Below are 15,520 nucleotides of genomic sequence, written 5' to 3' on the forward strand. Positions count from 1 at the left end.
CCTCTGCCGGGCAGGCAGCCCTCCTGCGGCCTCCTGTGCCCTCCCCATTTCTCCCGTCTCCCCCGCTTCCCCTCCCCACTCACCAACCGTCTGTCCTCTTGCTTCACCCCGACCTCCCTCTTCTCACCACATCTCTTGTCCTTCCGCTCCCTCTTATCCCCAAGCACCCATTCTCCGCTGCACCCCCACCCCCACCCCCAGCAGATACTGTCTCCCCAGGGCGCTGGAGTGGTAAGAGGTGGCTGGGAGAGGGACCCCTGCTCCCTTCCTGTCCCTCCCAGGCCCTGGCTCTTGGCAGGCTCCTTTTACCCCATCCCTCTCTCCCCCAGGGCAGCCCCTTCTCTGCTCCCCAGAACGTGGCCTTCTCCCCCTCTGTGCCCCTGCTGCCCCCCACTTGTCCTCTCCCTCACCCTGTGGGGCCCCTAAAGGGTTCCTGGGGGAGGTAAGAGCTCTCCGAAGGGGCTCCCTTGACAGCTTCCCCTTCTCTGACCTCTCTCTCCCTGCCCAGGGCAGCATTCTGGAATCCCTCCCAGGACCCCCTGAATTTCCTTGGGACCAGCAGGGCTTCCTCCTGGCAACCCTGCTGACAGGCTCCCTCTGGTCCCAGCCTCAGGGCAGGGTCTGCAGGACTCACTTCACTGCCTCCCCCCAAGCCACAGGAATCTGGGCAGGGGGACCTACCCCCAAGGCCAGCCCTGGCAGTGGGAGGGGCCCAACCCTAACTAACCCCACGGAGCCTAGTCTGCGGAAGGGGAAGTAAGGCCCAAGTTCCCACCTGGCCCATTTAGCTGGATGGGACAAGCCTGGGGGGCCTTTCCTGTCTTAGCCTGCTCCTCGGCCCTTCCCATCTCTCCCAGCCGCTGAGTGCCCTCAGCCAAGTGACTTCCCCTTGGCGGCCTGAGGTCCCTCCCAGCTGGGCCATTCTCTCTGGGAAGGCCTTCAGAATGAATGCCAGCCCTCTCCCCCATCCCATCCTTAGCCCATTCCCATTTCCCCTCGAGGAACAGTGTGCCCCACCCTTATCTCCCTCTCCCCTGGCCTAACCGGTGCCCCAGTGACTGGGCCAAGAGCCACATTTCTGTCAGGGCTGGGGGGGAGGAGGAGAGAGGCATTAGCAAAGCCAACCCCCACCCCCACAGCCCAGAAGGGGAAGGAACAGGCTAGCCCAAACCTGCCTTGCAGTCTCAGAAGAGCTGGGAACTTCAGGCTCCTGGCCAGAGTGGCTAGACAGTCCAGCTGTCAATCAGCTAGACAGCAGCCAAGAGCCAGGCTCCTCGGGGAGGGGCCACACTGGGCAGCTGGGCCCAGGGCCTGGGTTGCATCTTTCTTGACAGCAGCCTGGAGAAGCTGCCGGGGCCATCCTGCAGACAGGATGTGAGGGCAGGCTAAGGGAGGACTCTGGCCCTGTGAGCAACCCTGCCAGTCAGGAGCCTTGAGGCCCACTGCCCTCGCTAATGCTCCCAACTTCCCAGAGTGCCCGTGCTGGGCAAAGGGCAATTGGCTGAGGGACTTTCTGCCTGACTGTCCAGAGGGCTGTCCCCAGCTCCACCCTGGGACCTTGCCCTGCTTGGCTGGCATCTCACAGGTAAGTGGGCAGCCAAGGGCTCTGCTGACAGCTAAGGACTCCGGACTCTTGTAGTCACGTCCCCGGGAGGCCATGCAAGGGGGCTGCAGACATTTGCCACTCACTGACTTCTTTGGGGCTCAGGACCACAGGAGCAGAGAGATCCCGAGCTATACGGGACTTCAGAGACCACCCAGTCCACCCCTTCAGTGGACATGAGACCAAGCTCCTGAGCTGAACTGATTCTCACCTGGCCATTCAAGGGTCAGTGAGGGAGCTGAAATCTGAACCCAAGTCCTCTGACCCCAAGCCAAGCAGCATTCATAGGCTCGTCCTGAATGTCCCTTCCCTCTCCCAGCCTCTGTGTTCTAAGTCCCCGCCGTGTTCGGCACAGGATCCCAGAAAGTGGGAAAGGTGGCAGATCACAGGAAGTCAACAGCGGCAGGGACCAGATAAGGAACTGCACCGGCGACTTCCCCTCAGGGTCCCGGCCAGCTCGACCCTGGCCCTGCAGACCCACAGCCAGCCAGTGATGTCCACAGAGAACAACTCCAAATCTCCTTTTATTTATAGAAAAGAGCATTTTAGTAAAAGACACTGAGAAAAGGCACCACCCCAAGCGCCTGAGAGGCAGGGCTGGGAGGTGACAGGTGCCAGGGAGGCCCCAGCCAGAGGAGGGAGGAGTTCCAGCGTGGGGCAGAGGGGAGAGGGCTGAAGGTCAGTACTGTGCTGGGGTGGGGAGGAGGATGCCTGGGCCAAGGACTCCCTGGCAGACACCTGCTGGCTATAGGGCTACCAAAGGAGGCCAAGAGGCATCAGCTCTGCTGCTGGCGCCTGGCACTGGATCCAGGTTCTCCCGTCCCACCCGGCATGGCTGTAGGTCGAAGGACAGGAGAAGGTCGAAGATCGGGAAGAGAAGAAGGGCACAAGGGGAGGGGCTCTGCTCCAAAAGGTGATGCAAATAGGTGGGAAGGTCCATAGGGTGGGGAGGGGGCAGCTCGTCGTTACGTGCGGGCATTACGCTCTGTCTCTGCCAGGCATTCTCTGACCAGTGCCCGGGCATGGATGATGCCTAGAGAAGGAAAAGAGAAGATGTATTTGTGGGGAGCCTGGGACAGCCCACCCCACTGGCCATCTTCTTATTCCTCGTGTCTCCAGGGGAGTGGGAGAGGCCACACACCTCGTTTCAGTCGCTCCATGGCACTCTTGCTGCCAGCATAAGTGGGCCGGATCTCCTTGCCCATCTCTTCGATGACGGAGAGCAGGTCTGTATATGTGCTCTGGGAACCCTGGGAGCCAGGGGGCTTCATAGCCTGAAGAAAAAGAGCTGGTGAGAACCTTGGCTCACAGCCAGCGCCCAGCCAGTCTCTGCCCCATCTCTCTGCCACTCACCTGCACATAGCCCATGGAAGGCGGCCCAAAGTCATTGAAGAGGGGGCGGAAGGGGGCAGCGGCTCCAGGCACTGAGCCCGAGGGGGATGGGACACTCGTGGCTGCAAAGGATGGGGAAGGAGGCTGTTGGTTATGTGGTGGCACTGGTCCCCAACCCCCCAAGCAGCTGGGTAGCCCCTTCTTCCCCCTGGAGTCGAACTCTGAATTAGACACCCCCAAACACCCCTGCCAATACCCCCAATGTTCCCTGCATGCATCTGGAGGGTACTTAGCTGTTTGCAAATTCTCTCTCCCATCGGAATGGAAGCTCCAAAGACCCAGGACTGTTCCGTCTACTTTTGGGTCCCCAACACCCAGCACAGTGCTTGGCTGCCCCTTAGAAATGCATGCTGACTGACTACTGACACATTTTATTTTGACCTTAGGCTGGTGTCTGGATCTGCCAGATTCTAAAGGCCTTCCCAAATGACAAAGATCGGTTCATCCCGCATTCACCCCCATAGTGCTCCACCTCACAAAGAAAGGGGCTGAACTACTAGGCATGTGGCTTCTCCTCTCCAGTTATGGAACCCCAAATCACCTCTCATGAGGGTTCCTACTGCTTTGCACCAACTGCCCTTTTCCTCTTCCTCCTGCTCCCCTGAAAGGCCTCATCTCAATTCTCTCTGAGCTGCAGCCCAAAGAACTAGGAATCATTAGAACTAGTGGTTTATGGTCCAAGATGTTCTGTGGCTCTGGCCAGAGAATATAGAATGTCAGAGCCCAGAGGGGCCTAAGAATAGAGAATGGAGAGTTGGGAGGGGCCTCAGAACCTAAACATGGCACTAGGAGGTATTCGAACCTAGAATATTAGGTCAGATGAGGCTGAGGTCTTGGACGATGCATGTGAAGGGGGGAGGCCTTATGGCATGCCAGAGCTGGGGGAGTACAGAACCTAGAACACGACAAGTCTTCATCTGGGGGCATCAGAACAAGCCGGGGGCCTCGGAAGGCTTGGAACTTAGAACGCGGCAAGCCTAAGCTGGCGGAGCTCATAACTAGAATGTGGCAAATCTGAGTTTCGAGGCATCAGACTTAGAGCACATAAGTCACACCTCAGGGTCTTAAAACCTACAAGGAAGCACGACAGGGATGGACCTGGGGGCTGGAACATGGCACGTCGGAGCTAGAGGGGTCCTCTTGAACACTGAGCTCAGAACCCCGAGGGTCCGACTCGTCCAGCTCCGATTTCGCCCCCTCCCCTAAGCATCCCTCCGTCCTTTCGGGGCCCCTGGAGCCTCCCATCCTGCTCCCCCGGTCTGGCCGCTGCCTCACCTGAAGGGATGGGGGTTCCGGGCCCTGGCGTGCTGGAGCCGGTTGTGCTGGTGGGCGCTGGAGCTATGGGTTTGTAGGACATTCCCAACTCTTCGGGAGGGGAGAGACTAAGCGATTCTCCTCCGGATTGGCCTAGCCGCCACGGAGCGCGCGCCCTGATAGGTGCGCCGCCAGGAAGAGCCAGAGGCTCGCACTTCCGATTGGCGGGGGCGCACGTCACTCGACGCTCCCAGAGCGCCTTCTCATTGGCTTAGAGTCCCGGCCCGGACCTGCTGAGGATTGGCCCCCGTCGCGTCGGGCTTCGCACCTGTCTGGCCGTGATTGGCGGGCGGAAGACGACGCCTGCAATTGGCGGGTTCAGGGAGGCAGGCTAGCGCGCTCCAAGCCCGATTGGCTCAGGAGACAGGAGGGCGGGGCGGCTGGCACCGGGAAAGGAGTCTCCGGTGTCGGCCGCCTCGGCTAGCGCTGAAGGGTCCCCTCGGCGAGGCTCAGCCGCACGCGCCCTTCTCCCGCCCAGCTATGCTGGGCTGCTCGCGCCTTCTTCAACGAGCTCGCGCCGCTACCCGCGCCGCCCCCGGGGCTGAGCTTCCTAGCGCTTTGGGGCCGCCGCCGGAGTCGCCGGAGACGCGCGCCGCCGCTCTCCCTCTTCGGACACCACTGGGCGCGAGGCTGTGACGTCAGCGCGCGACCCGCCCCGACGCAGAAACGTCACCGCACGTGGCCACGCCCGTCGATCCGCACGCCCTCTAGCCCCGCCCCGTTTCCGTGGTAACCGGCCCCGCCCTACCGCACTCCTTTGCCCCGAGACTCGTTGCTCTTCTCTGGAGACTCTTCTTGCTCTCTTCCAAAGGTTCCTCCTCGCTAATTCCCCTAGGAAATGCCCCTCCTGATTTATTCCATAAGCCTCCACCTATAGGAGACTCCCTGTCTTAGGAACCCCTACTTTTCCCATCTCCCACAGGAGACCGCTCCAGGAGCCTCCCCTCCTCATGGTCCCCAGGAGACTCCCTTTGTTCCCTTTCGGAAGCCCCTTTCCTTGATCCCGCCGGGATTCCAGGAGACCTGATTCTTGCCCCTCCCCAGGAGGTCTCCCCTTCTTTTCCTTCTTAGGAGATTACCCCTCTTTTTTCCCCCAGGTGATACCTTCTCATCCTCCTCCTCCACCCTACCCGCCAGGAGTCCCTCCTTATTCCCCCATCTTTCTCCCAGGAGACCTCCCTTTTATCCATTTTGACCGGCTTCATTCCACTTCAGCACACTGGCCCCATCCTCCTTCAAGTGACCTTCCCCCAGGAGACCCATCCTTCCTCCCATTAGAGACCTTCGTTCTTACCATCCCAGGAGTCTTCTCTGCCAATTTTCCCCAGCTTAAGTAACTCCCCTTATCTACTAAAGCAACACCACCTGCCTCCCCTTGTCAATTAACAAGCACTTATTAAGCACTAATCTTCCGGATACTCTCCTGGTTCTCCTCCTGCCTTCTAAGTCTTTTTGCTATATCTTCATCCAAGTCACCGTGTGTGCCCCCAAAGACTATCCTGAGCCCTCTTCCCTCTATAACACTGTCTCGCTTGGTGATCTTATGAACTGTCAAAGCTTCAGGTGTAGCCAATTTCCCTCTACAGATGATTTTCAGATAAATATATCCAGCCCTAGTCTCCCTCCTGAGCTCAGTTACACATCCCCAACTGCCCTTTGGACATCTTGTGCCTGTGACATCTCAAACTTGGCACATCCAAAACAAGCTCGTCTTTCCCTCCCAACCTCCCCATTTTCCCAGCTTTTCTTATTCATGTGGAGGGCACCATCATTCTCCCATTGACTGGACTCTCAAGCGTGGCTCCTTGCTCTCCCTCAGCTTCCAGTTCTGCCTTCACACTGTCTTTTCTCTATGTTCCCTTCTCACTCAGACCACCTCTGGCCTGGACAGTTACCATAGCCTTCCGTTGGTTTGCTTCAGGCATCTCACCACTCCAGACTCTGAGACTCAGCTGCCCAAGTCACTTTCCCAAAGTGCAGACCCTACCTAGGCAATCTTCCACTCAATAAACTAGTAGCTTCCTGGGACTTCTAAGATCAAATACGAAATCTTCTGTTTGACATGTAAAACCTTTTCTAAAAACCTTGCCCCCTCCTGGGTTTAGATCCCAAAGAGATGGGATAGGAGAAAAAGGCCCTACCTGTACACACATATTTTTAGCAGCTCTTCTTGTAGGGGCCAAGAAGTGGCAACTGAGCACGTGTCCATCAATTAGGGAGTGGCTGAATGAGTTGTGGTGTATGATTGGAATGCAGTACTATCGTGCTCTAAGAAATGACGAATAGGGAGAGTTCAGACAAGCCTGGAAAGACTTCTATGAACCGATGCAGAGTGAAGTGAGCAGAACCAGGAGCACAGTGTATGCGGTAACAGAAATATTGTGCAGTGATCAGCTGTAAAGGACTAAACCATTATCAGCAAAGCAAGTTTCCAAGGTAACCACAAGGGACTCATGATGAAAATGCTATCCACGGCCAAAGAAGGAACTGTTGGAATCTGATCACAGATCAAAGCATTCTGTCTTCCATTCAATTTCCATCTGAGTTTTATTTATTTTTATTTTTATTTTTTAACTCTCACCTTCCATCTTGGAATCAATACTAAGTATCAGTTCCAAGGCAAAAGAGTGGTAAGGACTAGGCAATGGGGGTTAAGTGACTTGCCCAGGGTCACATAGCTAGGCAGTGCCTGAGGCTAGATTTGCCTGGTTCTCAATCCACTGAATCACCCAGCTGCTCCTGTGAGCTTTTTATCGTATGTGTGCTATGTGTCTTCTGTCACAATGTGAGCAATATGGAAATTATGTATTGCCTGAAAGCACTAGTATAACCTATATCAGGCTATTTACCTCCTTTGGGAAGGGAGGGAAGGGAGGGAGGAAGAAGATCAGGATCCTAAAATGTCAGAAAACTAATGTCAAAAATACAATCGTCAAAAATTGTTTCTCCAATATAACCTAATTAACATAAAAACCACCTTGCCTCTTGCTACCTTTCTGGTCTTTTTGTGCTTTAATTTCCTCTGCAAACTCTTCTGATCCACTCATGTTGGCCTCCTTGCCCTTTCTTCCTCCCTCTGAGACCATGAACTTCCTTTGCTGCATGCTCTCTCTTCTCTTGCCCCTCCATCTCTCCTGGCTTCCTTTGAGACTGCTCGAGTCTCATTTTTTACCGGAAACTTGTCCTGGTCCCCTTCTCCCCACCACCTTCTAAGATCATTCACTCTATAAACTTTGTATGGACCGAGGCACTTCCATATCATATCGTGTCTCCCATTTGCACATGAGCTCTTTAAGGGCTGGGCCTTTTCTGGTATCCCCAGGACTTATTCACACATTGCAGGCATTTATTAATGCTTACTTGCTTGTTTGATTGATTGAACAGAAGGGCAGCCTGTTGCTAGTCCTTCTCCAGAGGCACTGTTAGTGCTGATTAGGTCTCAGTTCTGTGGGTTAAGGGAACCCATAGAAATGCAGATGTGTGTTCTCAGGGTGGGAATTGGAGCTGAGGAAATTAGCTTCTCACAAGCAGGGTCTCTGGAGGACTAGATTGAAGTGTGGAACAGCAGTGGGGTAGAAAAGGACTTTAGGTGGCTCAGTGGATTGAGAGCCAGGCCCAGAGACCAGAGGTCCCTGGTACAAATCTGGCCTCAGATGCTTCCTACCTTTGTGACCCTGCACAAGTCACTTAACCTCCATTGCCCAGCCCTTACTGCATTTCTGCCTTGGAACAAATATACATATTTTTATTCTAAGATGGAAGGTAAGGAGTTAAATAAGAAGGAGGAGGAGGAAGAGGAAGGAGAAGGAGGAAGAGAAGGAGGAGAAGAAGAAGGAAGAAGAAGAAGGAAGAAAGAAAAAAGAAGAAAAGGGCTCTGGCAAAAGTAAGGAAGGACACACAGTCCCAAAGAAATCAGCTTCTCGATTGGGAGGCATACAGGCTCTCCACCCACCCCCAAGAGCTCCACTTCCCCTCCCCGCCACTGTGAGCTTTAGGAGGATTAATAACTTTAACAATGGCATCTGGTTCCTTTTTTTTCCTAGACAGTGGGGATCAGCTTCCCACTGATGTAGGGGGGCAGGTAGAAGGCAGGGTTCTCCCACCCAGGGAGCCTAGCCTTCCTGAGGCAAGGGAGACGTTTAATGAAAGTTTGTCAGATCCAATCAGATTGGAGTCTTGGAGGGAGGCTTCTGCGTCTGTGTGTGGAGGAGTTCAGACCACCCAGTTCCTGGGGAAGGACACATGGATTCCCTCTTGTGTCCCCCTGGAGTTTTCTTTGAAGCTTCTCCCCTTCCTCAGAATTTCCTCCTATTTCTAAGTTTTCATTACTTCCCACTTGTACAGCTTGGCCTAGTGGAAGCACTGGAGACCTGGGAGTCAAGATTCCCAACTTCCTGTCTCACTTCTCCCTAATTTAGCCTTAGTGACCTTGGACAAATCATTTCCCCTCTTTGGGGCTCGAGTCCCCCACCAGGAAAAAAGAAAGTGCATTAGATGAACTCTGGAGTCCCTTCCAGTTCTGAAGATCTGAGAGCTCCCAGGAATCTTTCCAGCTTACTGCCTTCTTCAAGGCTCTGGATTTTGCTTAGCTTCTCTTTGGACAGGGAGATCTTGGAGAGAGAAGCATCTGGGTGGGTGATTATAGAGGGGAAAATAATGATCTCAGGCCCAGAGAACCAGGAGACAAAAATAACTACCCTGTGCCCTTCCTCTGCCCTTTTGGGGAACAAATAATTTTGAAAAAAATGACAATAATCCTTACTTTTGGTCTTAGAAACCATACTGTGTATTAGTTCCAAGGCAGAAGAGCAGCAAGGGGTAAGCAGTGGGAGTCAAATGACTGGCCCAGCGTCATACAGCTAGAAAGTATCTGAATTCACATTTGAACCCAGGACCTCCCATCACTAGGTGTGGCTCTCGATCTACTGAGCCTCCCAGCAGCCCCGGGGATTGAACAATTTAGAGGTGGACTTTGCCCTTTTCCTGAGCACAACTTGGGTCTGTCTGAATGTCCTTCATGGCCTGAATTCGCACTTGGAGGGAGAAATGATTGGGAGGTCCTGGAGAAATTGGAGAGAAGCTTCAGCCCATTTAATTCCCCGTGGCACTTACATACTGCCTGAAAGGCAGATTGGAGAAATCTCCTAATTAGGGAAGATTAAGGATTAATTGGGATTTTCTAGAATGACGGATGCTAAGACCTGTCCTAGCCAGCACTGGCACCTCCTGCTTTAGCGCTGAACTTTGGGGCCACATCATAAATGAAATGGTGGGGAGGGATGGCTTCCAGCCAAGGCCACGTTTTCTGGAGTCACCGTCTTGAGGATGTCTTACCTTGTGGCCTAGTCTCTATAACAGGAGTCTAACTCCTCCAAGGACAGGGCCCTGAGCTTCCCGATTCTTCGTGTCCCTGCCAGTGGCCAGCACGGACAGTGCTTTGCCCACAGTAGGTGATGAATAAATTCACTTACACGAGGGCACTACATTCCGCCCCATAAACAAGGGGCAATTGTAATGGCATCCATATTTGATTTTGAACTTGTGAAGGTCAGAGCCAAAGGGGCATCTCCCTTGAGCTGGATCCCAAAGACAGGATGGAGGCTCCATCTCCATCTATCAGGTGCCCAACGGTTCTAGATTTGGGGCAACCAGAGGCTGGTTGGGTAAAAGTAGCTCAAGAAGGGGTAGAGTCAGTGCAAGGAACATTTGTTAAAGATCACCGTTTTGGGAGCAGCTAGGTGGCTGAGTGGAGAGAGAGCCAGGCCTGGAAATGGGAGGTCTTGAGTTCAAATGTAGCCTCATACACTTCCTGGGCAAGCCACTTAGCTCCAAATTGCCTCGCTCATACCATTTGCCTTGAAATCGCCACAGGTGCCAATTCTTAGAAGGTAACGGGTTGTTTCATTCTTGGCCTCACTCGGGTTTTTCCCAGCTGAAGCCTTAAGCATTCATTCTCCAAAGAAGGGGCGAAAGTCCCATGTGGTCAGACGTCCAGAAACTTTATTATCACTAAGGAGAAGGACAGGGCTAGGGAGGGACAACACACGGGCCCTCGGGGGCAGGGTGACTCTGGGAGAAGCCTTGTTGGGGAATGGAGAGGGACTAGAGGTTAGAGAGGGAGAAATCGGGGAAGCTCACTGGTCGCTTAAGTGAAGGGAACAAGGAGGCAAAGGGGTACCGCAGGCTGAGTGGGAGTAATGGTAGGGGAGACGAGGCTTCTGGATGGGCACCCCAGAAGTGGGATGGCAGAGTTCCTAGGGCTGATGGCCGAGCGGGCATCCCAGTGCTAGAGCTGCTGCTCTCTGGTCTCCTTGTCAGCGGGCCAGCAGGTCAGGTCAGCGGGACATCATCCGTACAAACTCTGTAGGGGCAGGGCCCTCAGTTGGGGAGGTTCTGGGGCTGATCTAAATCCAGCTCTGATCTGAAGGGTCTCACAACGAACTGGACACCCACGTCTCATCTGGACCTAGCTTATACCTGCCAGACTAGGCTGGAACCAGCCCAACTTTGGGGTTAGGAGGGAGGAGAAGAATGTAGAGCAGCGATTCCCAAAGTGGGTGCCACCGCCCCCTGGTGGGTGCTGCAGCGATCCAGGGGAGCAGTGATGGCCACAGGTGCCTTTATCTTTCCTATTCATTGCTATTAAAATTTAAAAAAAAATTAATTTCCAGGGGGCTGAGTTATATTTTTTTCTGGAAAGGGGACGGGAGGCCAAAAACGTTTGGGAACCGCTGATGTAGAGACTTGGGCTCTGGAACTGACTTTGGTGACCTTGGCTGAGTCCTTTCCTGCTCTTTGGGCGTTGGGTTCCCCATGTCCACAGTAAGGGACTCAGCCTAGGTGGACTTTGAGGTTCCTGCCAGTCGTTTGGGGGGGCAGCTTTTCTAGGGGATTCCTGCAAAGGGAAGGAGGGGCATCCTGGCCCAGGTGGTACCTTCAAAGTCAACGAGTCCATCCCCATTGAGGTCAATGTCGTGCAGGATCTCGTCCACCTCCCGCTGGCTGAGCCGCTCTCCCAACAGGGCCTTCAGGGCTGCACGTAGCTCCCCCAAGCTGATTTGGCCATCTCCATTGGTGTCAAACTGGGGAGCCCCCCGCCAAAGGAATGTCCTCAGCCATGGAGTCGACCCCTCCTGAGCAGCCCCCACCCTGGGTCATGCCTGGCCCAGGCCCAGGGACCCCGAGCCCCCTCCTCTTCATCTCCGCCCCCCGTGCTCCCATGGCTGCCTGGCCTCACCTCCCGAAAGGCATCCCGCAGCTCCCTGACTCCAATCATGTCCGCAGTCTCTGCCAGCATCTTGGGGCCCATCAGCTCCACAAAGTCCTCAAAATCCACCTTCCCGCCACCTGGCATCCAAGGCAACGAGAGAGCTGAGGCCCGGCTCCCCGCCGCAACCTAAATAAACCTTCTCCTCGCTCTGCCCTCCCCAGAGACCTCCGTTCTGGGCCCCTCCAGAAAGAAAACAAAGCCCCTGGCTGGGGCATTTGGAAGGGCTGCTCCCCCAGGCCTGGCACCTCTTCTTGAGGCTCTGCTCAGGGCTCACTACCCAGCAGGGCCCTTCGGCATGTCCCTGGCTGCTAGTCCCTCTCCATACGTAGAACTTCAGACCGCCCTGGCCAGTCTTTTCTCCCCACCCGAGCACAATGGAGGCGGGTGGAGGGCGAGGCGGCCTTCCCCTCTGGTCCTCGTATGCATGGAGCCTGGCCCCCTTATTTCTCCTCATCTGTGATTTCCTGGGTGTGGGAACTTCCCGTGAGAGCCAACTCCCTCTGCCCATGCAGACGGAGTCGTCTGGGACATCGGCCCGTCGAGACGGCGTGCGCCCGAGCTGGCAGCCTGGCACACGGAGGGGAGGTTCTGACTGACTGAATGAGGGCCTGCTGGGGGACTGTGACTGTGAATGAATCTGGGGTTTCTAATTGGTGCTGAGACGCTGCCTGGGGAGAGGGCCGGCTTCGAAGGCCGGAATGCTGGGACTGCACCAAGCACTTCACGAGTCTCGCTTCCTCCTCACAGCAGCCCCGAGAGCTGGGGCTGCTGTTCTTATTTGGCAGATAGCCGCGAAGAGCTAGGAAGTGTCTGAGGCGGGATTTGAACCTGTCTCCCTGCAGGCCCCGTGCCCTGTCTACCGTGCCACCTCGTGGGTGTCTGACCCCCGCAGGCTCTTTGGGGCAAGTCCCTCGGCCACTCCACGTCCAGGGCACGTTTGTGTGCCTGCTTGGGTGGGCACCCTCTCCACCTGGGAGGAAAGTTGAAAGGTGGACCTTTCAAGGGAGTCTTGGGTGTCCCTGCAGCAAGGAGGGGGCCGCCTGAGGGTACTGGGTCAGGGCTCAGGCCTTACTGATCTGCTGCGAGATCTCGATGAGCTCCATCTCGGTGGGCATGTAGCCCAGAGTGCGCATGCAGGCCCCCAGCTCGCGGTAGCCGATGTAGCCATCTCGGTCCCGGTCAAACTCCTGGAAAGCGGTCTGTAGCTCTAGGAGAGGGACCGTGTGAGTGTCCACCCGCTCCCGTCCCTCTCCCACATCCCCTCCGGCTGGCATCTGCCCCCCACCCCACCTTTGCTCCCTACAGCGATCCTCCAGAGAGGGCTCCGATTCCTCCTCCTCAGCCCCGGTGGCCTTCAGGTCCCTCCCTCTGGCCCCCACCCCACAGCCCGTCTGCCCCCCTCTCCTCCCCCACCCAGCTCCAAACCCCAACTTACAAGAATTCTGGGTGTAAGAACTAGGACTGAAACGGGGACAGGGAAAGCTTAAAGGAATAAGAGGCCTGAGGTGGGAGGGATGGAGGTGGCCAAGAGGAGTGTGGGAGGACGCCGGGCCACTTTGATCCGTTTTACCTTCTATCTCTTCTGGGCGAAGCTCTCTGTCCTGAGGGGGAGACAGAGCCGGGTTACAGGCCAGTGGTTCCCCCAGGCCACTGCCCTTCATCTTTCTTTCCCGTTCCCCCTTCCCACCCTTTGCCCTCCCTCGTGCTCAGACCCTTCTCTCTGATGGCCTCCTGGGCACTGCCACAGACACCCTTTGTCTGAGCTCTCGTGCTGCGTTTCAGGGGGCTGAGCCTGAACCTTGGGCTATTCTGACTCCCTTGAGGCCCCGGGGGGAATCGGGAAGGCAGCTGGGGAGGGGGACAGATTGCTGGAGCTTCCCATAAGTCCTTCTGCTCCAGGGGAACCCCCTTTCCCAAACGTTACTCCCTCCTTCCCGGTTCCCCCTTCTTCACTTCTCTCTCCTCTGAGAGCTCAAGTCTTGTGGCATCATGGGCTTCCTGGGCTTCTCTTTCCTCAGATCTCCAACAAATCTCATTCATTTTGGCAAATGTTTCATTACATCTAAGTCCGAGCCTCCAAGGGTCTCCTAGCTGCCTCTTCCCTCCGCGCCCAGCATCTCTCGGTGCCCCCCTTTGGTCCTACCAGAGGCTCGAGCCTAGGCTAGAGTCCTGGGCTGGTGGCAGTGATCAGAGAGGAAATATCAGGCAGGGAGAAGTCCCCGGGGGAGACCCAGGGCTAGAGGGAGAGCAGGGGCAGACCAGAGGACAAAGTGGGTGGTCGTGTGGCAGGCCAGGAGTGGCAGGAAGTACATACGATCTGGGTGGCTGCGATGCTGGGCCGGAGGAAGATACAGGCTGGGCCCACCAGGCGGTTAAGCACTGAATAGGCTTGAGCCTGTGACTCAGAAGCCACTCCCTGCTCCTCGGAGACTGTGCTGGGGCAGAAGCCCCCAGGGGACCCCAGCCGGGGCCAGTGGTCCTATGGCAAAGCAGGGAAGGAGAGGGTCTGGGGGAGGCCTGCGTCAGGGGCTGGCTTGGCCCCACACTGAGCTGGAATGGGCAGAAGCCTGTAAGATGTGATCTGGGAGACACTGGGCTGGCCCTGGGTGCCCAGAAATGGAGCCTGTCCTGGCCTGTCCCTGAGGCTGGGCATCAGTACTCTGTTTAGCCCTGGAATATTTGTAAATGTTTCCTAGCAGGGGAAGGAAGACCAGCTCTTCATCAAATGCCAACCAGGGAGAGCCTGGAGCAGCCAGAGGAAGCCTGGGCATCTGATGGGCATAGGGTGGGAGGCCAGGGGCATTCGCTCTCTACCCTGGAAAAGCCGGGCCCGGGGAGGAGGGAGTGAAGCGGGGAGAGGGCTTTACCACAGTCTGGGGGGAGAATGGGGACATTCATTTACAGGTGTACCAGTCTTGCCCCGTGGGCATTCAGGGTTCTACAGGACACAAAACAGCAAAGCTGGAAACGACCTTAGAACACGGAAAACGTCTTAGACCATAGAAAACAGAATATCAGAGCAGGAAGGGTACTTAGAACCCAGAACCGAACGCCACAGCCAGAAAGGACCTTAGAATATAGATTATCAGCCCCAGAAGGGAGGGCCTTGACTTTATTGTCGTGCCCCCAATGGGCCTCTCTCCGGAGGGCACCTCAGTCTGCCTGGCATGTCCCACAAGCAGCCTTCCTCATACACCTCTGCCTGCAGCACAGCACCTGCTGCCCTGTGCCCCCTGCCCGAGAGCCTCTCCTGACCCTGCGGTCCAGTGCCCAGCTCATCTTCATCCCCTCAGCCTGGCCCTCCCTCCACAGCCCCTTCTCCCATACCTTGAGCGCCCTGCGCCTGGGGCGTTTGGCACAATTTCCCATGAGCCCCAGGACCATGCCAGGCCCCGGGGGTCCCGAGAAGAGGTAGGTGAGCTGGGGGGATCTAGCCGAGGCCAGGCCAGCCTGGCCCCAGGCCAGTTGGGTCCAGCGAACTCGGCTTGTTCCCTCTGGTGTCCCCAGCTCCCGGGTTGTGAGCGCTTTAGGAGATTTTCCCAGGGTTTTGTTTGGAAAGATTGGGGGCAGGTGGGCGGCAACAGGCCCCAGCACAGGGGCCGGGGCCCTAATCCTAGGATTATCTCTGTCTTCAAGAGGATGGGGGCAAGGCAGCCCTGGGGGAGCAGGCTGGGGTCCCCGGGGAGCCTCTGCTCACTCTGTGCCCCCTCCCTGCCGGGGGTCCCTATGGCTCCCTCCTCTGGAGTTCCCTCCCCCCTTACCCATTCTCATCCTTAATCTCTCCACAATCTATTGAGATTTAAGTCTTCCCCAGAGCTGGGGGCTGCGTCCCCAGTGGACAGCCGTGCCCTGGCATGGTTGGGGAGGGAGAGGGACAATCTGGAGGCTGGGAAGCACTAACAAGGAGGGTTTCCTGCAATGGAGGGCCAGGAACCCCTGCT

General features: G+C 56.2%; 2 protein-coding genes across 2 annotated transcripts; both read right to left on the reverse strand.

The window, feature by feature from the left end:
* Nucleotides 1-2,110: 2,110 nt before the first annotated feature.
* Nucleotides 2,111-4,926, reverse strand: CDK2AP2 (cyclin dependent kinase 2 associated protein 2). The gene is made up of 4 exons (XM_044680442.1): nt 4,271-4,926; nt 2,957-3,057; nt 2,745-2,877; nt 2,111-2,636 (listed from the first exon to the last, which is right to left on the reverse strand). Exons 1-4 carry the CDS (start codon nt 4,350-4,352, stop codon nt 2,569-2,571), a joined length of 384 nt encoding a protein of 127 aa, XP_044536377.1. The 5' UTR covers nt 4,353-4,926; the 3' UTR covers nt 2,111-2,568.
* A 5,700-nt stretch (nt 4,927-10,626) lies between these two features.
* Nucleotides 10,627-14,963, reverse strand: CABP2 (calcium binding protein 2). The gene is made up of 7 exons (XM_044681056.1): nt 14,907-14,963; nt 13,894-14,058; nt 13,150-13,180; nt 12,652-12,786; nt 11,547-11,656; nt 11,244-11,391; nt 10,627-10,670 (listed from the first exon to the last, which is right to left on the reverse strand). Exons 1-7 carry the CDS (start codon nt 14,961-14,963, stop codon nt 10,645-10,647), a joined length of 672 nt encoding a protein of 223 aa, XP_044536991.1. The 3' UTR covers nt 10,627-10,644.
* Between the last annotated feature and the right edge of the window lie 557 nt (nt 14,964-15,520).

Source organism: Gracilinanus agilis, chromosome 6 (assembly GCF_016433145.1).
Source record: "Gracilinanus agilis isolate LMUSP501 chromosome 6, AgileGrace, whole genome shotgun sequence".
Taxonomy (NCBI): Eukaryota; Metazoa; Chordata; class Mammalia; order Didelphimorphia; family Didelphidae; genus Gracilinanus; species Gracilinanus agilis.